The sequence below is a fragment of the Gallinula chloropus genome, assembly GCF_964237585.1.
Source record: "Gallinula chloropus genome assembly, chromosome: 5".
NCBI lineage: Eukaryota > Metazoa > Chordata > Aves > Gruiformes > Rallidae > Gallinula > Gallinula chloropus.
This window is the reverse complement of record NC_140090.1, coordinates 79,348,459-79,376,281: the sequence shown is the minus strand read 5'-3', so window position 1 is coordinate 79,376,281 and position 27,823 is coordinate 79,348,459. Positions and strand designations below refer to the sequence as shown.

Here is a 27,823-nt window from a genome sequence, read left to right as displayed (position 1 = left end):
TATGAAGGACTATGATTTCAGAGAGCTGGGCAAAAAGGATGCGAGTGGCAGCTGTATTGGTGAGAGGGGAGGAAGGTAGCTTAAAAAACTGCAGTCCTGGGCGGGGGGGAAGTAGCATTTCTGTTGTAACACGAAGCTTTTTGGATTGTTTTTGAATGCAGGCATCATGGTGAGTAAGGAGCCCAGCAAATGCTTACTCACCGCCTCGGAAAGCGAAGTTGAGCCAGCAGCTTCGCTCGCACTGGAGATGAAATACGCACTGGATCCCAACAGGCAGATTAAGAAACGAAACAAAGCCCTCCAGGTGAGATTTAAAGATATCTGCGAGGCCCAGAACGAGCAGCGGGACAAACAGCTGTCCTCCACCACGCAGGATCCCGAGAAGAGAGACGCCAAGCCCATCTCCTACAAAACGGCGTATCGCAAGTACATGACGGTGCCGGCCCGGAGGTCGATACCCAACGTCACCAAGAGCACAGGAGTTCAGACTTCACCTGATCTTAAGAAGTGTTACCAGACCTTTCCTCTGGACCGGAAAAAAGGGAATATTCTTAAAAGCGCCTCGACTGTCGACACCTTTAAGAGTCAAAACAACGGGTTTCTAATAGACGTTAAGGACAAAGAGGGCAGAAGCTCAGGGGAGGCCGTTCCGTGGGGCAAGAAGGCCGGCAGCCTGCAGACAGCGGAGTTCATTTCCCACCTCAACGAACGCACCAACACGGGGTCCTGCGACAACGAGGCCTGGAAAAGCAGCGATTTGCACAGCTCTCCCGGAGAGACGCCGCCGCCGCCTCCGCTCCCAAACTCGGCCGATCCCGCTGCCGAGGAGCCCGGCCGAGGGAAACAGGCGGTGGGGAGGCCGGGGAGTGAGGAGATCACCCAGCCCCTGCATGGGAGGGTCTTCAAGACTGAAGTGGCCACCGTTTATCTGCCAGCAGCTGGTTCAAACGCCTCGCAGAGCGACCTGCCAAACCTCACGGCCGAGACTGACTGGTCACCGTGCCCGACAGCCGAGGAGGACAAAAAGAGGACCGTGCACCTGAACGGGGTTCAGCCCCAGGCGGGAGATGCTCGAGCCTGCTCGTCACGGGCGCAGTGCACAGCCACCGAATGTAACGAACAGGCCCTTCAGATAAACGTTTCGCCCATGGAGGACAATCCGCCTTGCCAGACAGCCGTGGCGGTGAGCGAGGAATGCCAACAAATCGTGCCTCACACGGAAGTTGTGGACTTGAAAGCGCAGCTTCAGATGATGGAAAATTTGATCAGCTCTAGTCAGGAAACCATAAAAGTGTTGTTGGGTGTTATACAGGAGCTAGAGAAAGGAGAAGCTCACAGAGAAGGGTGAGTAGAAGCTTTTTTGAACGAGTACAAGCTGGTTTAAATGCCTTTTCTAACAGGTCCTGCCCTTGAATTTGCTAGTGTGGGTTTGCACCGAGATGCTACAGGCGGTGCTGCTCATGCGGGCTCAGTTCTGTTTCAGAGGAGAGTTCTAGGGAGGCTTGCCAGTGCTGTTCACAGATTTGGTATCTGCTTGTCCTAGGATGTAATTAAGTAGTTATTTAACGAAGGGCCTATCATATCTCCCCTTGTACCTTTTCTAACAAGCACAGAACAAGCCGCTCTCCAAACAGGATTAGTGAGGATGCTTTCACGTCAGCAACTTGTATTAACCATAATACCTCACATGGCATGAAAAGCAGCAGAAAAACCTCAATTCTGTAAGAGACTTACCTTTTTAAGATTAAGGGATATTATTACAACTCTTAATATAATTCCATTAGTGGCACATGAATCTTGTCTTTCGCCTTCTGGATTTTTAATGGTATTTCAGAAGGAAATTAAATTAAAACTTTGAATATCAAAGTCTCCTTTACAGCGTACACAGCGTTCTACGCACAAGAAACTCAAACATAAAGAAACAGCATTTTGTTAACCCTTAACTTACGTTACTTAAATCAGCCTTGAAGTCATTGGAAATAATAGCTGCTCCAACACAGGACAACCTTTACCTAGACAGTTCAACTTATCTCCTTAACAACTCCACTTGGCTTTTATCCAATGAAAGCACCTCAAAATATATGTGCACTGTTTGTGTTTTTAAATACTCCTGTAATTAAATCATAATTTGTCAGAAGAAATCTGGATTTTAAAATTAAGAACCAGCAGCTGATGCTGTCTGAAGCAGCACGTGTTTTTGCTTCAGTCAGAAGGGTACATATTAAGCTTTGCAATTCAACTCTTTCCCCAGGAATGTAGAAAGCATCTTGTTATTCCTAAAAATCGAAAATGTTTTTCATTAAAAAATCATCTTAGCTGTTGGACAATGCTGTCAACACAGCCTTAGCATTCCAGTTTATTTTACAGCAGGTTACTGTATTTTTAGAATACCTTGTCAAGTCTTGGATCTTCAGGCTGGGAAGCTGCTTGATCTACCTGAAAGCAATGCAGACTTACTGATTTCCTTTGTTTTTTAATTGTTATTCAGAAAAAGTATTCATCTGGCTTTCATAACTTTGTGGAAGAACTTTTTCCACAGTGAGGGTGAGGGAGCCCTGGGACAGGCTGCCCAGGGGGTGTGGAGTCTCCTTCTCTGGAGAGATTCCAGCCCTGTCTGGACACCAACCTGTGTACCCTGTCCTACGGACCCTGCTTTGGCAGGGGGTTGGACCTGATGAGCTCTTAAGGCCCCTTCCAACCCTTATGATTCTGTGATTCTGTGAACTTGCAGAAAATACCATAGAATTGGGACAAAGCAGCACGCTGCTTCTCAGACCACAAAATATGGAAAAATCTTTCTTCATTATAAGCCACCATCTGGTCAAGAACCCTCATGCATGAACACACACATCTACCCACAAAGTCATCTGCTATATGTACCATTGCTCCCCCATACCCACATTTTATCTTTTCCTAAAGGTAGAAAAGGAACAGGTCTACCCAACACATGTTTTTCGCCCTCAGGTAAGCAGAGCCATTTCACACAGTCGGCGTTAGGAGCACATCCCTCCCCTCAGCTCAGAAGAGGTCTTGCCCGAACTATCCATGGTTGCTCATACCTTCAGATACTCCTGCTGTAGCTGTCAGCCTGACATAGCTGCAGCCTGCATTAGCCCTCAAATAGCAGAACTATTCATAAACCCCAGTTCTTCACAATCTCTCTGCTGCCCCTTACACACCCAGACTTGTGTAGTTGAGTCCACAGGACCTTTTGTTTGACCAAAATGAGCCTATTTATCAGCACTCCTTTACTCTCCTCACACCGAGTCTCCAGCAATGGTGAAATCACTGCCTAAGGACACATCACACACTTTGAAACCTTTTTTAACTAAGTTGTGGCACATGGAAGAGAGAATTAAAATGTTTTCATGATTCTCTGACAGTAAATGGAACCAGTGACAGTTAAACCAGTGGCTGACGCTCATTACAAAGCAAAGTTTCTACAGATACGGGGGTTTCAGATGGGGGAGTCTATTTTAAACATAACGACACGCAAAAGTGCTGCCTTAAAACTTACTGAGAGGAAAAGAAGCCTTCTACTCACAGCCACTTTCAGCTACAGCTCCATAAGCTCCAGTCACAGCCCACACACGCCCCTTCCAAGCCAGACATCATGGCTGCAGAGGTGGGGAAGGAGGAAGGGAGGGAGATGCACACCCACATGTTTTATCCTGCTTTAGGAATTCTTGTATTCCGAATCCTTCTGATTTTCTAGCACCTGGGTGATTTTAAAGGAGGCTGCACCAGGGAGTCCAGCACTCTGCTTTGGGACATCTCTGTTCTCCACTGATCCCACTCCAGAGCTGGAAGAACACTGTTCCTGTGGCAAAGCACCAACACCTTACTAACACAAAGCCTGGTTTTATCCCCTTTTCCTTCAAATGAGACATCGATTTCAAGGGATGGGTTCCCTCATCCTTTTATTGGATTAATTCTTTCTAATTATGGCATTCCTTTCTACATGTCTGCCACAGACATGCACCACTGTGTACCCTATTAGTATCTTCTCAATTTTATCATGTTCTTTTTTCCTTTTACAACCAGGTGTTAGGTAAGTTTATAACAAGAAATTAAAAGCAGTACTACTGCTGCTCCTCTGCTGACTGTAGCATACAGGAGTCTTCCATCCGCTTAAAGAGAAAAGGATGTGTTTATGGGATGCTCCTGGTTTAATATAGGTTAAAATCCTTACAATAACATGCATCAAGAAACAAATATAAATAACGCTGCTACAAATAAAAAAAAAACCCTCAAAAACCAAACAAAACCATCCCATCCCACACAATAAAACCCAAAAACCAACCAGCAGATAAATCTTTTAACCAGATTTTGCTCCTGTGTGAAAATAGGTGTTCTCTAAGAGCTGTTGTAGTGCCATGGGACCGGTGCTCAGTGGATTCATCTTCACTAATACACTGCAGGTCCTGAACTGCTATTACTGCAATTCATCACCGAAGGAGTCTATGCCAGCTAAACTGTATCAGCATCTCTGAAGATAGCAGTATCGTCCTTTGGGTGAATATCACCCATGTATACTCTTCAAAATGTCAGTACTACATTATCTGCAATTAGCAACAACATACAGCACTCAGCTGCTGGAAAGAAAGGGAGGAACCACGGCAGCGATGAAGCACAGAGCAGCTCTGACATCTGACGGAGCCAAATCCCAGGCTCTGAGGGTGCAGCAGGAGCTGTCTCTTCCCCTGGGATCAGGCCCTAGTTATTGGGCACACGCTGCCAAATTCCAGCCATCAAGAAACACAGCTCCTACCATCAGGCATTATGGAATTTTAATACATTAAATCTATCTAAATAACACGTAGTAGATTTGGAGATAGGGATAGAAATCATTATCCCTAGCCTGTGACCCTTCCCAAAATGCAAGGAGAGTAGCAGAACTCAGCATTTCTTATGTGCATCATTATTTTTAGTAAATCTTTGGCAAAATGGTAATTATATCTTATTATGTGGAAGCTTTTACCAGAAAATTTAATAAATGACATCATAGCAAAGGGCATTCAACGACATACATATTGAGTAATGTGTGAAGGAAAGTAACAGAGCTCCAGCTTCAACTCAGACTTCCAGCTCAAAGTATTACATGATGCAAGGTGTAGGCTTACAACATGAGCCAAGTTTTATGCTGCAAAGGATACTTGCTTCACCTTCTAGCAAACTATTAGCAACCTGTATCAGCTGCAGCCATACCTGCCCGAACCGAGCTGCAGCACCGAGTGAAACCAGCCACAGGACTGAAAGCAAAATGCAAGTCACCATCTCCAAAACCTGGCTAAGTGATACCTGGAAATACCTAACAGAAGACAGATCACAGGTACCTGGCAGCTGGAGAGCAGAGCTGACCTGTAATTTCAATCCTTACTGGGGGAAGTAGCAGCAATCTGGGCCCTTCTCATTATACAACGAATCAGCGATTTTTAATAAACAAAGCACTCAATTTGCCATACTAAAATAAGTCACAGTGTTTTGACTCTGACAGGCCAAATGCTACACATTAGACAAGAATTAAACGAACCTGTTTCAGGGATAATTTATATTCATTTGTTAGCCAACAGTGGTTCAGGAATTTAAAGAGCCCTCAACAAACACTCATGAAACAAACAGTCCCCAGCTCCTTCCAAGAGGCTTTGAAAGAGCATGTTCTTATGGACAGAATTTAAATGGCATTTCATGTTTTCCAATGAATAAGGGATATTTGTGCCTCTTATTATCATTTCTAAGCAGAAAATAGACCACTACCATGTGTCTAGATGGATGTTTAAGCGAAAGAGGAGAGGACAGCATCCTCACCCAAGTACTTCTGTCTTAAAAAATACTCCAAGCAATCAAACTCAAGGTCACAAGAGCAGAGCATAAACTTATCATCCTGACTCAGGAACAATGGTAAATCAAAGTCTGATAGCCAAAGCAATTATTGCCCAGATTGTTTGCTTTTCTCCTTCTCAGGAGCTACTTCCAATGTCCATTCCAGCTATTCAGCTCAGACAAAGCAGACAGAGCAAATAAAGGTAGTAACAACCTCTGCCGTCTCCTCAATCCACCTACACACAACGAGGCAACACTCTTAAAAACTGAGGAGCTCCTTATTTCACATAAGGAGAAAAGAAAGCTTGAAGATTCCAAGAACACAGCCTCTGAAAGCAGAGCCTTTAGAAATGATACCACACAGGGTTTCATTTGGGATTCCCCCCTTTGGTTTTGTTTTGCTTTTTCAATTACAGACATGGCAAAGTTGAGGAGGGAAGCAATAGATAGAGAAGTTTAACAGCAGAAGACAGCTGCACTACAACTAAATATATGAAAACCAGAAAGAACACAACAAATTCCATCTGTGATGCACAAATTGCACCATGCACTGAGCACCACCAGGTTCTAAGAGACTGCAGCAGTGGTCATTTGGAAAAGGACTGCCACAACTAGCTTGGTTTTGCACTCCGGGATCTGTACGCAGAGCCCTTTTACCTCTCCTTTGGAGTGGTCACATCCATTCTATTGCTCTTCTTAAGGCCACCTCCTAAAATTCTCATCTCTTTGCCCCCACTATAGCTGTTGTGTTTCAGAGTACACCTCATTTACAGATCGCTCCCAACACACAGACACCAGACCTCCTTGGAGGTGGTAACAGTTCGCCTTTCCAAGGCAGAGACAGGGAATCTCTTTGGCCACAGCTTCCTTACTGCAGGGTAAGAAATCTCTTTTGCAGAAACTGGTGTTTTGTGGATCTTGCAGTCCTTGAAGGTGGCTTGGTGGGTTCTTTAACTCCAGTCCATACATACCATTTTCTCAGCTGTTCCCACAAAGCAGTTGTCATTTTCTTGTTCCGACAGCAACAGCACAGGCTTCTCTTCCTTTCCTCCCAGCCATTCAGATAATCACTCCCTCTCTTTTTATAATTATATACTTTTTATACTGTAAGTGTACAGTCCATTCCAGCTACTAAAAGATGAACTTTCAGGCTTTGTCACTCTCCAAATGGTGGATGTGCCATGTGATAACCTTTAAGCCATACTGAAGCAAGGAGCATGCCGTGACAGCTCATGGATCTACAAGGATCCTTGGATCTACAAGGGCAGGGAATAGAGAAGTCCCTAGTACAGTATATGGTAGACCTTCAAAACTTGGTGAGATTTATATTTTGGATAGGATTTTCATCAGAGTTGGACAGATTTACTCTGTTGTTAGTAATCAAAGCTTCAGATTGAATTGTCAGAGTGGATAAACAAAGCAAACTTCAATAGTCCATACACATTCCTGGAACACACATTCAGGAGTAAGCAGATACTGTAACTTTAAGATAAGGAGCACTGTCATAGCTAGTTTACAGCTAATTAAACATCCTTTGTTAAGAATATAGCAGTAGCAGGTTTTGAACAAGCAAATCCTCATCCTTAAAAACAAAAACTGAACTGTTAGCAACATCCAGTGTGTGGAATAAACATAAACCACCAACAATGAAACATCATCTTTTAAAAAAAAGCTACTTGATCTTCTCTGCTCCCTATTTCTCTAAGAGCATACTAGTCTCAGAACACAGACCTTACTTTGCTAAGGTATTCCAGCTTTTTATCTGCATATACAACAGAGGCAGTAGTTGAAGTATTTGACACATTCAGAAAAATCATTTGATTTGTATCTAGTTGCTCTTCAGTAAATGTTAAAACTGAGGTGAGGTCTCATTCCCCACCACCACTCCCCAGTTCAGCAGGGTTTTCAGAGGCACTTCAGGTTTCAAAGTGAAATTAAGGTCCAAGGCTTTTCCACGGGGTTGGCTGCAGTGACACCAAGGCCAGTAAAAGCAAACTTCCAGGATTCCAGTCTGGAAATACTGGTGAAGTCTTACAATGCCCAATTAACAAGGAGTGTAAGCGACTGTGTTCTCTCTCAGTACACCCACACGAGCCACCGCCGATCGCAAGGGAAGCTTTCCTGACTGCCACTGAGCTGTCCAAATTACAGGCCTGGGAGGAGAGTTTTTCTGCTAAATCAGTCTTTTAAAGAGGATGTTATTTAGGTACTGAATTACTAGTTTTCACTTTACACAATTAGAGTAATCCTTTAATAACTGCATTTTGACTGTCAGTAGTATTAGAGTCCAGAGAGGCAGAGCAATGAACCAGGTACCTATCCAGTCATGTAAAAAAAAGAGACAAAATGAGCTTTATAATGTCAAATTTCTCACTGCTGTTCATTTGCCAAGAGATTAATCTCCAGATTTCTAATTGACACCTACTTCTGAGCCCTGTGCTAACACAAAGATAGATTCTTCTCTTATCCCAACTAGGGAAAAATGGGTTTTGACTGGATGATTTCAGTTAAAAGGCTTGCCCAATGAGTGATGTTTTGTTTTTCAACTGCTGAGGCTCCCAGCTTCCAGTATCCAGACATAAACATGCAGTTCAGTCTTTATAAGCTTCTCTGCAGTGTGTTCACTGAACTAAGGTTTAGCAAGGATCGGAGATGATGAGGAGCTAGGGTGGATTCAAGTATCTGTGGGCCACTTCAGGAACTGTAGGATAGCATCTTTTGAAAGGGGAGCTCCTAGACACTTGTCTGTCCGTCCTCTTGGCATGCCACCTCTCCAGCACTGCTGGCTTCATTGTTTAGTTACAAATCCAGGAGCTGTTCTTCACTCAGACCTTGAAAAACTTAAGGAGGTTTATACTGTTCTGTACCTTAATGGCTTCGGTTTGGGCTTTGCAAATACAGAGGAATTCTGGAGATGGATGAGGAAGCAGATAGCCAAGTTAAAGCGTGCAGGGCAGTCCAACGCAGGGGCACAGGCACGTATGCACTGTCTGCAGTCAGCACCGGGTTGCTCTTCCCTGTCATTGAACCATTTTTTCCATATTATAAGCAAACACTTAGAGAAGCAGCAATTTACTAGAACACTCCAGTGAAATTGAGACAGTTCAGAGCTTTTCACCACAGGTTACTGCAGTGGCTTGGTTTGCATCTCATGGAGCAGCAGTACGGGGATGGAGGGTGTCATGGGTCAGGAAGGAAAGCTGCCCTTTGAAGGGAGGGTGGAGAACCCTCCAAACCTGTCCATCTGTGCTGAACCCTCCCTCACTAATAAGGTGATGATGGGGAATGCTTTTCCCTTGCTGCACGAACAAGCCAGAAGAGGACAGGCAGCAATGTCCTGGGTACACAACAATTTTTCCCCTTCATTCCAGTATCCTGAGAAGCAGCTGAGCGTGGCCTAATAATTCACCAGCATGAGAGACTGGGTTGTAGAGATGAGCAGAGGTATTTTGACATTAACAAGGCAATTTACACTCTGGGATAGTTCAACCTGGCAGGACTTAGGTCATTTCCTTGGTAAATGCAAGGAGATTTGTTTACTACTTTGTCATCCATACGAGCTCAGGAAAAATTCCCTGGGATGAGACTTTCTGAGCATCTATGTACAAAGCTCAAGCAAATACTGAACTGCTGCTTTACAGATTCTCCTCTACTGCAGTGCAACTATCTTTAATTAAGGAAATGAGAAAGCTGGAAGTACAGGGGCCTGCAGAGAGTTATTCAAGCCACAACAGAAAAAAAGTTCATCACTTCCAGTGACTTTCCTACTGCTTTTTTGTCTGAGCAGTTCCCCACCCAGCACTGCACAGTCACCAAGATCAGTGGCCAGTGGTCAGATTCCATACTGTTAATTTTATGCTGCTGTGTAATAGTTGGAATTTTAAGCAAGCTCTTTGCTTTGCATAAGACATGGCTGGGGTAGTTATTGCCATCAGCTGGCACATAATGCTTACAGAGTACGTGAGCTTGCACCTAAATCTCAGTAACACAGACTTACTATTTCTCCTATCTTCCCCCCTCTATAGAAACAACACCTGCTAGTAGTCTTAAAAGTCCAAATGAAGCAGAAGCCAAGGTGTTGTGTTTTAATGCAGTTATTCACCTGTAAACACAGTATTAGTTCGTCCCTCTGAAACACCCTCTGGTCTGATGGGTTGGGAGGGTTTTGCTGGCATTAACACCGAGCAGGTCAGTCTGCACTGTGGGTGATGAAGGGCTCTCAGCCACAGCGCAGGGAGCACAAACATCTCAGCAGAGGGTAAGGAGCAACAGGGAGGGGTTATTGCCTGATGACTGCACCACCAAATGCGTCACCCAAGCTAGTCCCAAAAAATTACAGGCAGAAGAAATTCATTTTAAAATAAGGAGGTTTTTGGGGGGGAGGAGGAGGAAGAATGGGAGCTCAGAAGAGCAACATTAACACACTCTGGAGTTGCAGTAAGACGACTGCTGCAGCAGACCCAATGATGAGCTGCAGGTTCGAACCTCTCAGGGCATCCCAGGGATGCTGCTCTGAGGTCAGGAGCAAGGCAGGGTACAGACATTTACAGCACAAGGGATAAGGAGACAGAGCTCACCCTCGTGTAACTACTGGAGCACGCTCCCTGATAACCCACTGCAAGTGTCTGGCCTAAGAATTACACGCCAGCAAGAGCTGCTACTCAGCTAGAGCAAACAAATTCCCTGAGTTATCATTAATACAAAGAGTTGACATTTTAATTATCCTCCTGATTTTTCCCAATGAGACAACAGAGGCCCAAACATTCAAGAGACACGCTAGGCTCCGTATGCACCTAATTCCTTCAAGATTTTGTGATTTCACTTGAAATACATTTTAATTCTCTCTGCTCTCAGGGGTTTCTCTTAAATCACTAGACAGCCCTATTAAAATATGTTGGGGTGTTTTTTTCAAAACCCTTCACTCCCCGAACTAACCTGAGTATAATATCAACTGTATTTACGGGGTGAAAGTGCTTGAATTGCTGTCTTGGGAGTCATGCCATCCGCCCACAGTGCAAATACCTCAAAAAGAAAATTAGTCATCTGCTTCCAACTGTCAGGATTCGGTAAGAGACAACAAACTACTGTCTTGGAAACAGTCTGAAAAATCTCAGTGTTGAGCTTCCGAACATTTCAAAGTATTTTCCAAAAGCAAATGAGTAATACCAGCCCTGTAATAACAAGATGGTTTAGGGTGTTGGAGGATTTCTGCCTGCCATCAGTTAAAAAAGACAACTTTTGAAAATGAGTTAGTCGATTTGCCTTTTTTTTTTGTGGTGTGCATGTTAAAACAGACATCCCCATGACAACTGGGGTCTCCCCCACTATTCTGATGACAGCCAGAAGCTGGCTGTATGGACTGATCCCTAAGGACAGACCCTCAGTCCCTCCTGCCCAGCCTGCAGGCTGCCTCCCACGCTCCCTCCAAACTCCTGGGCTGTTCTTTTCCTGAGAGAGAGGAAAACTGTATTCGTTAAGGTTTAGTTAATCCTCCCATTGTAACCACTGAAAGAAAACCACCCTGCTGCTGCTGGCTGTCAGGGATCTGAGCTGAGAAGGAAAGATAATGTTGTGTCCATGTAGCCGGTGCCTCTGGCGCTGTGACGTTCAGATCCGGGGCACGGAGCTGGCATCACTTAGACCTTTGCAGCTCTCAGCTAGTGCTCTCCAGCTCCCAACATGCCCCAGAACCAAACTGGTTTGTGCTTGAGCTCTGTACCATAGGATTTCTGCTCCAGCATGCAGAACCAAGCTTTAGCTGCAGCAGCCCAGTACACTGATGTTTCCCAGCAAAGCTGGGCTGATAACTTCAGAGTGGTTTAGGAAAAGAATGACTGAGGAGATAAATCCTGACTGCAAGTCTGTGTGATGAGGCCAAGCGAGTCAGGCAACAGCTTCTAGCCAGGTGGATCTCTTAGAGGTACAAGGGAGCTCCACAGCCCTTCTTGGGTCTCTGCAAAGAGCTGCAGAGTAGCCGCCAAGAGCTGGCTTCTACTTGTAGTAACACATCCAATTACTAATTAATCCAATCTAATTAAGCACAGCACAGGAAAACCTAACATGAGTAGGGCACACTGAAGCATCTCTCTCTTGCGCTGCTCTGAATGGTCTGAGGGCTTCTGCACTGCTGGTGAAGGTACCCCATAAAGGGGAGTGGATCCTTTCACACACAAGCAAGGAGCCCATGCTTACTGGGAGACACACCAAGGATGCTCCAAGGCTTGTGCTGGGAAACCAAATAAACAATGCCAACAGACACCAGGGTTAAAAAGAAAAGTCTTCAGCTGAAAGCCAAAGAGGGAAAACAAAAAGGCAAAAAATGCAACAAACCAAAATCCAACGTACCTCTGAAAAGCCTGAAACAATTCAATATCTGCATCCAGCTGTAGACATCAAACAGAAATCCTCATGATAGTAGCTCACAGCACAGCACTGCTCTTGATTTTTATCGGGCTGTGCTGCTATTGTCTATAAACGAAAACTGATAATTGATAATTAAGATCGTAAGAAGAACACAGTGGCTAAGTAGGGCTAAAACAATCTCTCTACTGGGCAAGTGATGTTTCAGAACTTCTTTAGAGGTGCTGAAGACTGGCCCAAGGTGTTTTATACCTGTACATACCTGCTAGTTTGATGGCAGAACCAGAGTGCTAACAGGGAACCAGAGGCAGAAATTCATCCAACAGAAACACAATTTTGTGGATACAGATGTGTTTCCATTGAGCTAGAATGGGAGATCTTTCCTAGGTCAGACTAGACCTCTGTGGCTAAGCCAGGCTTATTTTAACCTGCTTATGTAACTAAGCCATGACTTGGGCAAGCTGTAAGGACAGCTGAAACACAAGTGACATCCCAAAGTCATCTTATTCTGCCAAAAGGCAAATTATGTTAATAGCAAGAGTGGGTAATTTTCCCTCAAAGCGTGGTTATTAGCAATATTGGCTCTGCAGTTCTTTACAGCAGGAAGCAAAGGTCTGGGGAAGTTCTCCACCAGACTGTTTATTTTTAAACCATTCTTCTGTACAGAGAAGATAACATCAGTGTGTTGAGCTGGCTACGCTATAAATAGTCCCAGCAGGACAAGTCCATGGAAGTATAATCCCTGTTTACACAAAGACTTCAGGAGAACCATGGCCTACACTTCTTCAGCTATTCCACACGGCCAGACCTGTCACTTCAGCACCACTTCAAAGGCCTGCTGCCTTCTTCAGATAATTTGTTTCACTGTATTTTCATAAAAACACCACCAAGAAAAAGTCTTGAAGTCTGTTTATCCCCCTTGTCGGTGGTAAGACATCAAAAGTGTGAGGAACATCAGTGTCAATCTAAGGAGCATTACCCATCAGAGCAGAAACACCCTCTGAAGCACAGCCACTTCTGTAAAAATCAGGCCATTAAGTCACTCAATTAATATGAAGTATTCCCTGCATCCCAGCGGATAGGGAAAGGGATCCAGATGTAACAGAGCTATCCCATATTGCTGTATAAGGTGCTTTCCTTTGTTTGTTTTCAGTAGATGCCCAGGACACTTGAGTTAGTGTCCCTTCCCTGGCTGCCTACTGAACAGTGGGAAGGGAAAGAAAAGAGGAATCACGTACAGATCTAAGCTCTCCTCTCTCAACTCAATGGGGTCTCTCATTTCTACAAGCAAAAAACTACTCAAATGCAAAGAAGATTCTGATGTTACAGTTGGTATTTTCAGAAAAGGCCTCAAGCAGGTGCACGAATTCTGCATTTCACAGGGATTTACAGAGTGTAATTCCCCTAGGCTGCTCTGAAAATTGCAGCCTATTATTAGATACTGCCAGTCCATGTCAGCAAAATGGTTGTTCTTCATTATAATATTTTAATACTTGGAAGTGTTAATTGAGGTTAAGCTCAGGTTGTGCCAGGAATGCTAAAAGAAATGCAATAAAATGAAAGCCTCCTGGAAAAAAAAAATGAATGCAATATAGATAGCAGGCATATGTGGAAACCTGGGTATGGAGATGAGGTCCCCTTCCCAAGGTGACACAGCCAGGTGGATGTAGGCATGGTGATACAATGAACCCACAGCCAGCTTTCCTCCAGAGCCTGGACCATAAAGAGCACCACATCTACAGCACCATAAAGAGCACCACATCTACATGGCTTTTAAGCCCCTCCTGCGATGATGACCCCACCACTGCCCTGAGCAGCTTGTCCCAGTGCTTGGCAGCCCTTTGCATGAAGACATTTTCCCTAATATCCAATCCAAAACTTGAGGCCACTTGTATACCACTTGTTACTCAGGAGAAAAGACAAACCCCCAGCCAACTCCAGCCTCCTTTCATGTAGTTGTAGAGCACAATAAAGTCTCCCCCTCAGATGCAGATGTCAAGAACCAAGTTGTGTTAGAAGGCAAAGATGCCAAGCGCTGCCTTCTGACTTCAGCTCACATCTTAATACCAGCAGACCCATCCTTTATTCTCCCCTTTTAAGATCAATTCACCTTCCTGGCCATGATGCTTCTCTGCTGTTTCACAGACACAAAGGAAAAAGAGTTTTTTTTTTTTTTACAAATTCCAAAAGCTGCATGGTTTTGGAGACCTGAAGTGAGAAGCCCATTCTGCAGCACAAGCATGCAAAACTCCGTATCAAGAGCATAGCCAAGCACCCATGGGACCACACCACACAAGAGCCGCCAGGAAGGGACCAACAGACAGAAGTCAGAACTAGAGGGGCAAAATCAACAACTTCCCATTCAACATTCACAATTTTTGGTCACACCTCAGTACCAAAAAACCTAACTAGATCTCAGTTTCACTTTAAAGCTGATGGACTTTCTTCTTCTCAAGAGCAGTTAGGCATTACAGGCACATCCCCACACCAAAGCTGAGCAGGGGTGCCCCAGCCTACACACTAGATGGGATTGGCACAGAACCTCGTAGTCATATGCTCCTTAATCTTAAAGCAATTCCTAAAACCAAACCGTTAAGATGGGTAAAATGAGCTGCAAGGCTTAATGCTGGGATTGTTTTTACACTAAGTCATTGCCCACAGGATTCATAGCTTGGGGGAATGCCTGGCCCCAGGCATCTCATTCAGTACAAAGTGAAATACTCCACTTCGGATCTAAGCAGACCAAAACCAACTTTTATTTCTCTAAAAAGGCAACAAATTTTCTGTAGGAATCTTTGTTTTGTGAAAAATGTCACATTTTGCAGAATTTCCTCTTACAGGAAAACACTGACAAGTTTAGCAACAAAGAACAACGTCACATCTCAAGTGGGAGCTCTCTCCATTGGAAGAGCCTTAAAAGTATTTTTAAGGGGAGATAGAAGAGTAGCTTTTCCAGAACACTCCATCTCACAAGAAATGTAACCACCCAGAACTCTGCTCTCCTGAGCTTGGTACCCAGACCATGCTCACAGACCCTTTCTAGCAGGTAACACTGATGGGAAGCTCTAATTTTTCCAGTAAGTCTGTGCTGTAAAGTGGCCTCAGTATCCAAGAGTGACATGGAACAGTACAGTCTTTGCTGGCATGAAGTAGAGGAACTCCTCAATAGTCTTTATGCAGATAATTATGTGAAACAGAGGAAGCCTAAAGCCCTAGGGTTTCAACAACAGAATTCTTACATGAAGAGTTTAGTTTATATAGAAATAATTGAATTTACACTGTACACAAGAGCTATCAAACTGCCTTATGGAAACCAAACTCCAGAACACCGTGTTTTGGTCTCAGGGCTGATAAAGACACCTAATAGGGAGGTTCAGAGAAGGCAACTTACTAATCCAAGGTTTGAAAGGGAAAAAAGTATCTGAAAAGCTGCTTACACTCAATACAGAAAACAATGCTTTTAGAAGAGCTCATCATAAATGACATCAAACTAGGGAAAAAAAAAAAGTATCACTGTGAGCAGTCCAGTTTGTGGACGATGCTAGAACCAAGCAGCGCTGAAGGCATAAGCTGAGAAATCAGTATTTCAAACTGATTATCAAAAGATCATATCTTTTTTTAATACTTGTATCAAAGGGCCACTTTCATCATCAAGTTAATGAGTCTGCCTTACACCATCAAGTAGGAAATCTGGTTTATAAGTATTTGAAAGTTGGAATTGTTGGGCATTTGAAGATCATCATATGCTTTAGAAATAATTTAAATACTGAAAACTCAATATTGAACAGTTTATTAACCCAAAGTGAATATTATACCTATTGTTAATATTTTTAACTGCCCATTATGGAAGCAGGACTGTAGTTCATGGCTGAACCAGCTCATCCACATGAAAAACAAATGCACAGAGTGGCTTTTGCTACAGTAGTAACCAGCCTGCCAGCACTCAGTGAGTTTATCACAACTAAAATACTAGAGTTTTGTTGATGTGGGCATGGTGCTGGTGGAAACGGGTTGGTAAACCATTGTAGTACCTACCAAAGACAGTGACCACACACATACTTCTGGCTTAAAGCCACAAGCACAAAAGGAAGATAAAGGTTCAGAGATGGAGCTGTGTGATTTTTAATACAGCAATATGCTTATTTGCCTGTTCAATCCCACTTCTGGCTGAAGGATTTGTAAGTTGTGTGCCAGAGCAGGCCTCCACCGGCATAGGCTTCTGCCGGCACAGGCCTCCGCCGGCACAGGCCTCCGTCAGTGATGCATCATAGGGGATCCCATTTACCCCCCTTTGTCTCCACTCACTGTTTCCAGCACACACATGAATATTCTTCATCCCCCCTTCTCTTCCTAACAAAATAATGTTCACCTTTTCCCAGTCCCCCAACAAGAGCCGTGGTTCTCAAAAACACCCCAGTTAGGGAACGAGGGTAATAAAAATGAAGACTTGCCAAGATGCACTGAGAAAGGTGACCTGGTCACCTTGGTTTTAGAACTGCCAGCAGAAACCTCGCTCTTTTTGGAACAAATCCCTCAAAGCACCAGGCACGTCCCCAAAATACAGCCAACTGCTTTCCTAAGGAGCACTTGCTGATAAGATGTCTCCTCTGAAAGAGATTAACAACTGCCCTTTATGTCCTCAGTAAATAAAGGCTTTCATCGAGTGATCTGTAAGCTTTAAATATTGTACACCTCTAGTAAGAGTTTTTACTACTTGATCAATAGCTTGGAAAAAAAAAATTAACTCTACAAGTTCAAGCTTAATAGTGTGACAATTTGAATGTCAACTTCTGAAAGAGTTTACAAGGGGAACTGAAAAACAGGTATTAGACTTCAACCCTCTTAAAGAGCATAAAAAGTAAATATAATCAAATATAAACCAGTACAGGGGGTTTCCCCCCTGTAAAGAATCCTACATATTACAGAAATTCCACTTTGTCATTCTTTGGCACACCCAGCTTTGTCGTTGTGTTAAAATTTAGTGATCTAGGTCATTTGTGTTCCTCTGAAAACAAAGGATTTCTGGGGCCACTGAATTAGTACTTGGCATCAGTTTTAAATCCACAGTGTTCCAGCTCTTTTCCAAGACCAAGACCCACCTAGATCAGCCAGAACGTGACCCTGGATTTCACTTTAGGAGGAGAATTATTATAGAAGGAGGAGAATTATTATAGAAGTAGATTCCCCTTATTATGAACTGCTGCCTGTGCTACCACGGTGCCCAGAGCACTTTGCCATGACACCACCTCCATAATCAAAGTAATTGGGGTGGAAGTAGAGATGTCACCTCTGAAGACAAGCTGGGCCTAATAAACTTCAGGTTCACTCTCTGCCTTCAAGTTCCCAATGATAGATTTCTTCTTTCATAAAACTTTATATAATACATGAGCAACCAAACCAGTATTTAAGGCTTTAAAAGAGTAAGGAAATGTGATGTGGGGCCAGATGATTCCTTCAAAGAAAATGGTATGTTCACCAAGACAAACGCAGAGCCTGCAGCATTTAGGAAACGGTGGTTTCCCATCTTAGGGACAGGCATAGTCAACAGTTTGCACATCATTTCCCTTTAATACTTGATATTAGTAGGTTTAGTATTTTGTCATGTAAAAAGGATGCTGAGTTTTCTGTTGGATTTTTCATTACCATTCTTTTGCTGGGGAAGCAAAGAAAAAAGGTGTTCTGTCCCCACAGCGAGTACAGCTGAGGGCAGGGAGGGTGCAGAGATGCCCATTAAGCAAAGCCAACACAAAATCATTTGAGGTTGAGCTGAACTGTTTGGGTAAAAGAAGCTCCAAGGCTGCAGGGTAAAAGGGACTTCAGAAGCATTATTCCCTTAATAATCCTGACTGGATCTATTTTCTACCTCTCCCATGTTCTCCATATGATGTTATTTCCCCTTTTCTTGTAATAACAACTGTGAAGAAACTCTGGAGATCCTGGTCTGTATTTAACACAAAGGGAACATGAGATACTAAGTTTGTGATTTTACAAAAACCAAAAAGAAGCATGTACTAATATGTAAATTCAGGCTCAGGAATTTGCATTTTAAACTCATTTGCATGCAAGAAATGTGTGTTGAGAAGCAAGTATGTTCTTAATGTATTTATTTTCAGAAAGTACTCACCTTAAAGCACCTCAACTTTTTATTTCTAATTGACCAAGTCAGAGATGGTAAAAGTGACCAACTCAACTACACGAAGAGACACGGCTCTGCCAGACCTCAAGCTGAAGGGTGACATACAGCTGCAGGCTGGGCCAGTACAGGAATTGTTATTTAAATGGCATTTTCTTCCTTTCAAGACATAAACATCCTACAACAGATCTTCAGACCTCATTGCTGAGGCACAAAGTTTCTAAATAGATGCTGGTTTTCAGTCCCACGTTCCATACATCCAACAATAAGTAGGAAAAGCCTCATGTATTTAGAAAGAAGAATAAAAAACCCAACCAGCAAAGCAGCACTGTTGTGCCTGCAAAGATGTAAACATGTCTGGTTACAGTGGTGGTCCCTCACTTTGGTACATGGAAGCTTTAGGCCAGAAGAGGTTCATGTAACTGTTTCCTTGTTGTTTTCTCTATTAATTTACAGAAGTATAACAAAAATAAAGCTTTTATTTTCTCCTTGCAGTCGTTAAAGACTCATTTGCCAAACTAACTTCATCTTCCCATCATTCAGTGAAGCTGAACGTGCAGTTTTTGATCCTGTTTTCTTAACAGCTGGACTGTTGTATTCCACATTAAACTTTAAAAAAACCACCCAGAAAACCATTCCTGAAGTTCTGATTTCTATGAAAAGAACCTTAGAAGGCAAAAACATGTTAAAACAAATTACTTAGTAATGACCTCATGTTCTTGTCTTTGTAGGCTTTCATATCGGACTGGTCAAGACACGGCTAATTGCGACACATGCAGGAACAGTGCGTGTATTATCTATAGGTAGGTGATAAAAATTAACATTCCTACTTTGTCCTGAAAGTAATGGTTTATTCATTCATGCAAAATCAATTGTTGGACTTGATTTTTCAATACACAAAACCAGTTAAAAAGAGAATAAATGTAAGATGCCTAATTTAATAAAACTCAACAGGCAGTGGTATCTCAAGCTAATGTTTTCAGATCTGGACTAGATGACTGGTCACTGCTACTGCTGGGGCTCTTGGATGTGAAGTGCTCCAAGGTGTGAGCTTCACTTGCACAAAGCTGGAGATATTAACCATTTTCTGTCCAACAAGTCAACAAACATCACAGTAATTTCTATAGTGGTAACTGCTGGACTCCAGAAGCGATTCTGAGAGACAGACTTTCTGGCAAAGAGAACCAGATTGAATCTAGACAGTTTTATCAGGAAAGTGACACTGCTGTCATCACAGCGGAGGAACAAGAGACAGGCAGTGGGCATGACATGAAGCCATCATGAGTCTGATGGTGTGTTTCACACTGCCAGCTTCATTGTCCTCCTCCATTAGTCTTAAAAACAAAAAAGCTGGCTGTTGTCATGCGGTGCAGGTAAGACAAAATCAAATGCATCTCAGTACTTCAGAGAATCAGGCAGTACAGTACAGATGGAAATGTATCAAGATGACTTAATTACAGCGAAGCTACAAACTAAAATGAAGGCACAGATGTTGCTAGGTCTGAAAAGCACAGGATTTCCCCCTTCATCCCTCAATTCTCCGTGTCTGATTTAGTCAGAAGACCTGCAGCTAAATATATTACCTCCCAACTGCCTAAATGTAAAGGAAAAAAGGATGGAAAACTTCAACTCCATCTCTCCTAAAGGATAGGAAACTTCAACTCCATCTTACCTACTTAGCAGCTAACCAGAAAAGGGAATGGTGCTGTTTCATGCAGGGGAAGGAACCAAGTCATTTATCCATCCTTTAGAGCAATGTTTAGAAGCATAGCACAGAATCACAGACTGGCCAGGGTTGGAAGGGACCTCGAAAGATCATCTAGTATAACTAATCAAAGCCTCCCACTATTGTGCCTCCCTGTTTCTGAGCTCACCCTGAGCAGTTTCTTGCTCAGGGCAGGCAGGGAAGGTCCCACGCAGTACACTTCCATCAGGGAAGCTCTATTTTAACAGCCAAAAAAAAAGAGTCCAATTGGAAATTATGTTTAAATCTCAACTTTAAATCTGCTGGCCCGAAGCCAAGAAACCTTCTAATCTCTACCCTCTTATGCTCAACTGCAAATGAAACGACTCAGGAAAGGCAGATTACCAATGGGGTAACGGTGTAGTAGGCAGGTCCAGCTCCTCAGGATTTCCCACCAGACTAGCCATTTGGACTGAAGCTATCGATGCTGGGCATTTGCCTAAAGCAACATTTCCAGGGGAAGTTTTAGCAAAAAATCAGCTCTGCTTTTTGACAGATTAGGAGAAAATATGCTGCAGGCAAGAAGTCTAAAACTAGAAGACAGTGCAAAACAGGGGAATGATGAGAAGACTGAATTACTAAGACAAGATAAGTAGCCAGAAGGGATAAAAGAGAAATTCACTGATAAAGCTCCTGCTAAGGCAGTCTGCCTTGTAGGAGCTTCTGCTCCTCTGCAAGTCAAACACAGTACTGAAACCTCGGCAGGAAGGGCTGCATTTCGTTAGTGAGGATGCTGAAGCTACACTTAAATCTGGATGCAGTCGCACACACCACACCTTTGCGAAGGGCTTGCGTGACAAGGGCTACACAGAGTTACGTAGTTTCTCTTTAACACCTTTTAGGGACAGAAACTGAAGTCAGACTGAAGTATAAGATGCACTGAAAACTCAGGTATCATTGAGGGCACTGGACCCTGCAAGCTGTCAGTAAATCTCAAGTGTCAGACCAGGAAGATCATCCTGGCTGACCTGCTGCTGTCCGTCCCTCAGAGAGGCTCCATTTACAGCGTGCTCCTGGCTTGGACCCTCCTTGGTCCTTTTGCCAAAGTAGTAGATAGAGGAGACTTCAAAAAACCCAATACCCTTATGGGACAAATCCAAGAATGGTTTGGGTGGGCAGGGGCCTCAGACATCTCCCATGCCCCACCAGCCCAGGGTACGCAAAGCCTCATCCAACCCAGCTTTGAACCCTGCCAGAGATCCAGGGGCAGCCCCAGCTTCTCTGAGCACCCTGTACCAGGGCCTGCCCCCCTCCCTGGGAAGGATTTCTGCCTCAGATCTCATCTAAGTCTCCTCTCTTTCCTATTAAACCCATTCAGCCTTGCCCTAACACTACACCGCCTGATAAACCGTCCCCCTCTCCGGCCTTCGTGTAGGCCCCAATCAAGAATTTCAAGAGAAAACCTTAACTTTTCCATAATAGCCATTGATTTTATTTTCTAATACTATTCAACTTTGAACACAGTCGCATTAAAAAAACTGTCAGAGCTTTCAGACCTTTAAACCACAGTGAAACAGCATCTCAGAGGAACGATTAAGTTGCCCTACTGACTACCCAACTGCATCCTGTAATGTCAAGTAAGGCACAGATGAGATGCTAGAATGCAGAAACAATCAATGTAATTAAATTCTTCCCCCTCAAGATGACTTTTTAGAATATTAATATGATGTAGCACAAAAGCTGAAGACAGGGTAGAAAACAACCAAAAAAAGCACTATTGTACTTTAAGGGGGTTTTTAGCTGCTTTTTTTGGTATCAAAAATGCCAATAGTGTTAGTAAGTGTTCTAAGCATAGGTTTGTGGGGATATAGTTATTTTGCATAGAAATTTACATTTTTTTGCTAAGATTCCAAATCTATTATTATTTTGGTTTTATCTTGAAAAGAATACATTAAAAGAAATTAAAGTATTACAAGAAAAAAGCAAACACGATTTCTGCTTTTCAATAGAGGAAACTTATCAAACATTAAACACTATTAAAATGACAAGGTACCAAAAACTTCAACCGCTCTAGAAATCAACAGGAAAAGAATCATGTCTAATTTTGATTCCCCGTTTCCCTCAAGATTCTGCTTATTTCTGCTATGAGAAATATATTCAAGACCTTGACAGAAACTCCGGGCACAAGCATCACAGACACCTTCCTCCATCATGTGAGAGAAGCCCTGTTACCTGCATCCCCCATCAACTCCCTGTTTGCACTCCTAATGAAATACCCATTTAGCGGTTTCTCTGAGGAGTAATGGCTCAAGTCATCACCCAGAGGTTTCACCATCCCACAGTCTGGGATTCTGGTAAAGAGTTAGGGAGCTCTGGGCTCAAACAGAACAAAACGTTTTGTGGGCCAACACCACCACTATAGGTTTTAAGGCCTGACTACAAAGTCCAAACTCCACAGCAAGAGTCTAAAATAGTCAGCAAAAGCATTCAGCATCATGTCATTAGAGTCATTTCTGGGCAGTATTGAAAGTAGTAGTGAAAAAAGGCAATTAAGTAGTGAAAATAAACAACTGTTTCCTCAGATGTTTATCTGTTCCATTAACATCAGTATCCCAGAAGCCAAAGTCACAAAACAGTTTCCAAAGCATCTTCTACAAGCTAAAAGACAACTCTACAAATAAAAGGCATATTTTTACAACCAAGCATAGATGCACCACTGAAAATTTTAAGAACAGAAAGTTTCATGAGAGCATATTGTCTTGTCAAAGTCAACCTAAGTACTGAAGTCTGGCAAAATCTTGCTATTAAATAGAAACTGCATTGATATGCAGAAACCATAGCAATTCTCCAACACCCAAACCCCACATGGACTAAATCTTCACAGCCTGTTTTATTCTGTGATTATCTTTTAGTGGAACTGCCCTTTCCACTCCTGTTTAAATTACCATCCCGTGCGAATTTTAATCCTTGAACAGAGATCTCTGTGAAAAAATGAGTCTTCTGTTTAATATTGTGTGCATTATTCTAAAGCCTTTATCATCAGTTATTTCCATGAAGGGGCATCTTGAAGAATTCATTCTAGACTTCCCTTTAGTCAGAAAGGTCAGAAGTACTCCATAGCTTTTACAAGGCTACTTTAGTTTCTAGAAGTAAACTTTTTAGTAGATTAAATCAGTAGCCACTCTGCACAGGAGGAACAAACAAAAGTAAATCAATATTACACTATTGTAGTTGTTGTTGGTGGTGGGGAATTCCTCAAAGCTATTTTGACTATTAACTTGGCTATTTTTAATTCCTTTGAAATTTTAAATTAATATATGCTGGGTTTCAGCATTTAATTCTGTCTTTCATATTGAAATTCTTCTGAGGCACACCCCAACTATTCAAAAGAAAAGAAATTAATAGAGTCTATCAATTTTAGCTCTCAATAAAACAGTGGCAAACAGGTTAAAATCACAGTCATGCCATTTAACTAGGTAGCACAGAGCCCACACAGAAATAGTTTGCTTGTAAAGGTTAGACACAGGGATAACTGCTTGCATTAATAAAGACAGCAACACGCAGTAAAAATAGGACATGAATTCCTAAGATCTCATTAGTATAACAAAATCAGGTAACTAAACGATGTAACCTTCATCCTCTTTTTATTTCTTTACACCATTAATTCATTTATATTCTTATCTCTAGACTGTAAGATGCTAAAAAGGATCTTAATAGCTTGCTAACACTGACACCAGATGCTTGGGATCCCCTGCATCAGTGATTTTCAGGCTGAAACAGGGAATTTAACAGACATTGCTTAGAAGTGTTAAGCAAATTTTCAAGTGCTTATCTGGATCCCATTCTTTTAAGATGTAGCATGCACTAACACCACATCCTCCGATTAATGCCACCCAGGAGGAGACACTGAGATGGACTTTAATGCCTGCTCCACCTAGCCTACTTAACTGCAAAGACTTAAGCAGCTCTACAAATGCTTGCAGAATCTGGGCTTTCAGGTAATAAACAGGTAAACAAAAGGGGTGTCAACTGGAGTGAAAAGGCTCAGGTTGAGTGGAAGGAGAAAGGTTTTCCTTGGAAGCAGAAAGCAGAGGGACATGCTGCCCAGAGCCCATGCACACTTCATCCTTGGAGCCTTCAAGATACAAGTGGATAAAGCCCTCAGAAACATGGTCCTGGACCAGAATTATTCTAATTCAGCGATCTCACAAGTAACTAAAATACTCAGTCATTAGCATCTAATCATCTTTAAATGATTCATGTTAATAAGGCGTGACTGTGTTAGGGAAGAAGAAAACCCATCCGTATTTCCAAGCTTGGTGCTAGATACCCTCCCACAGTCCATATGCTGAAAACCAAATGGTTATGACTCCTCAAACTCTATTTTCAGACCCTCATAGAGCAACAAAATTAGAAAAAGTTCACTCTCCTGCCAGCATGCAAAAAATAAGTTCATTAACATATATTCCCAACATCATTACAAAACCCAAGAAGCCAAAACCAGAAAATCCTGATCCCTAATGCACAGCACAGAGATTTAGAAGGGGGCCCTGCCTGAGGCAGGGGGGGTTGGAACTCTGTGATCCTTGGGGTCCCTTCCAACCCAGACCATTCTGTGGTTCTATAAAAGTCTGAAAGTGAAGAGAGCCACATGGCACAGAGAACATCTCAAGAAAAGGTCATTTTGAGAGGAAACTCACAGATATTTAAGATAGAGAAATAGCAGTAAGCAAACCAAAATTGTCAGAGCTCTGACAGGTGACAAAATCAAGCTCAGAAATGCAAGAACTGGAAAGATCAGCAGCTCTGTAACAGAAATACAAAGCAGTCATACAAATACAGAACACTTGCTGAATTTCACAGCGTTTCACATGTTCGGTATGAAGACAGAAAATCAAGCCAGCTATAGCTAATTTAGAGAGACATGTGAAAAATTACAGAATCAGGGGGTTCATTTATTACTGCAGCACAAAAAGCCTCACACCAAAATCCTGTGGTTGCAAACAGAATTGTTTGCTTGAAAGGGATGGTTACATGGAAAACCCCAGAGAGCCAGATAAATCGATCCCGATAAACAGCAATTGATTATTCTGGAAAATTCACAGTTCTAAGGGCTGAGATAATGTGAATGTTTTCAGTCACCCTCTTCATAAGCAAAACATTTCATTTGGATGCAAATAGGTGAAAGACAGCCTGGACTGTGCTGGGTTTATGCAGCAGAAAATGATAATAACCTGGGTTTTGACAGACGGACTAGAACCAAGAGGGTGTTTCTCTTGAGGTCTGTCTTTAGCAGAAATTGATTATGAAAAAGAGTTGTTCTGTTCAGCAAGGTTTTTGGGGTTTTTTTTTAAAAAAACAATTTAGCTTTTACATCGATTTCAGGTGGCTCTTGAGTGCTCCCCTCCAAGAACAACGTTTTGAAAGAGGTGAAAGCCACCTCTGCCAATGCCAGAGCTGAAATGCCTTTTTTTTAATCCCCTTCTCCAAACTTTACACCCAGAAACAAACCAACTATAACACGTGCCCGAGTCCACACAGATTTGCATGCCCCTTTGAATGAGATTTAGAGAGCTGCTCTTCCAGAACAATCCATTTCATGCTGAGATTCTCTCACTGTATTTACTGAAAGCATTCACAATTGACCGATATACTCCAGTCTTAACACAAAATTCATGCCACACTCATCTAATCAGCTGCTTTCCACCAGCTAAACTAACAACAAGACCGTGTTACCAAGTTGACAGTAGCGTTGTTCTGTCATTAATAAGGATGGATATTTGATTAGTTGGCTCATAGTGTGCTTCTGCAGTAACTGGATACCCAACATACATATCTCCTGCACAGTCAGTACTGTAGTTATAGCACTAGTGCCTCATTGAATTCTTTTTAATTGTCTTAGATGTGGAGAGTCTTTTCACTCCATAACATGGAAGCAGGGAAAATACTTTGAATACTCTTATAATCATAGAATGTGTAAGGTTGGAAGGGACTTTTAGAGCCCATCTAATCCAACCCCTGCAGTGAGCAGGGACATCTCCACTAGGTCAGGTTGCTCAGAGCCCCATCAAGCCTGACCTTGAATGTCTCCAGAGATGGGGCCTCCATGATCACTTTGGGCAACCTGTGCCAGTGATCCACCACCTTCAGAAGGAAGAAATTTTTCCTAATACTCTTACCTTGAGTATCTTTCTCCCCCAGTACTAGGTGCTTTACCTGAATCGCTGAAATACTGACAATCTTGCTCAGACTTTTGAACAGTTAAAGCAGGCACCAAACTCAACACATCCAGATGCAAAAAAACCCCAAATGAACCCAAAAAACCACACCATACACCTTTCTAGCACCCTTACACCCTCATACCTTACACCTTTCCAGCACCCCTTTTGAGGCCTTCACTGGAAGCCCTTACAGGCAGACTCCTCAGCTCTTCGCAGAGCAGAGCTCAAAACCCACTTCTCAACATCTGCAAACAGCCTCCACTCTGCTCCGAGCACCAGAGTGAACTCCTGCTGCAGTTTACAGCATGGCTCCTTTGTTTTAGAAGGTGAACTCCAAACGATCTGTAGCACGCTCTTGAAATCAGGTTTGCAATTCCATCTTTATTACATTCCTTAATTGCTGGCAGGGTTTTGCAGCCGACTCTTTAGCATTCAGGGGGTGTGTTTTAGAGCTTCAGTAGATTTTTTTGAATGCAAGCTTACATTTAAATTACTATTTCCCTTATTTCTATTAAATTTTAGTAGCAATGAACAAGCAAGTACAAGCTAACTACTACCAAAACAGGTTCTTTCCATTTTATGTACAGACCAAGCTGGCTAAACAAATAGATCTACATCCTTAGATGTCTCAGCAGCCATTTACAGCAGGGACCAGCCAGGTTTTATGTTGTTACCCTTGTTACAGCCCAAGGTGAGACGCTGCCAGCATATCCTAGGGCTGTGTTGTAAAAGGGAATGGGGGTTTTAATTCATTTATTTGTTTTCCACATGTGCATGAGTGTACACACACAGCAGTGGGTTGGTGGAGTTAATCTAACCCTGGTAAAGCTCACAGAAAACAGGCAAGGTGAAGGAATTGCTAGGACAGCCTTGTGGCTTACAGCCAAGCCATCAGAGCTTCTCATGAGGGGAAGGATGCTCACGGCCAGCTGCCACCCTGACCTCCCAGACCATGCAGACAGGAGGGAGAACAGAGCCAGGCAGCCCTCTGAAAGGGCATTTTCTCCATGGAAATCACAGAATCATAGGGGTTGGAAGGGACCTCAAGAGATCATTAAGTCCAACCCTGCCAAAGCAGATGAGGCAGTAACACAGCATTTCTCATTGCCAATCACTTCACAACACTTGGACTGTAATATTCCAGGTCCTCCTAAAGAGCAGGGAGAAGTCTGCACAGTCCCATCCCTGGTTCTCTTTTGCAATAGATTTTTTTCTGACCTTCCTCTACCCTCCCATCCCTTTCACTTTTGGTGCAAGAAATACAGAGAGCCAATGTAAACCCTTACTCTGTATTTGAATTTCCTAAATTAAGATCTTGTATATTGGTACCAGGTACTGGCTTAATATAAACCTTTCTCTCATCCTCACTAGTTACTAATTGCTTTTTTCTTCCCATTTCTAGCGTGGAATTGGATTTTAAACAGCAAGAAGATAAACTACAGCCAGTTTTGAGAAAACTTCATCCTATTGAGGAAACTCAGGTTGCACCTTTGCCTTATTCTCAGGAGAGCTACTCCTCTACTCCCAAGCAAAAATCCAAAACTGAATCAAAAAAGCACGGAAGATGGAAACTCTGGTTCCTTTAACCCAAGTCCATTACAT

General features: G+C 42.8%; 2 protein-coding genes across 11 annotated transcripts in view; one reads left to right on the top strand and one right to left on the bottom strand.

Moving 5' to 3' along the window:
* The window catches only part of DOCK1 (dedicator of cytokinesis 1), a gene marked incomplete at its 5' end in the record, with an annotated part of 301,045 nt that overhangs the window by 171,112 nt on the left and 102,110 nt on the right, over positions 1 to 27,823 (bottom strand). The gene's annotated exons all lie outside the window — the stretch shown is intronic.
* INSYN2A (inhibitory synaptic factor 2A) lies at positions 167 to 27,807 on the top strand (the record flags this gene model as incomplete). The annotated part of the gene is made up of 3 exons (XM_084265220.1): positions 167 to 1,344; positions 19,048 to 19,119; positions 27,624 to 27,807. 3 exons carry the CDS (start codon positions 167 to 169, stop codon positions 27,805 to 27,807), a joined length of 1,434 nt encoding a protein of 477 aa, XP_084121346.1.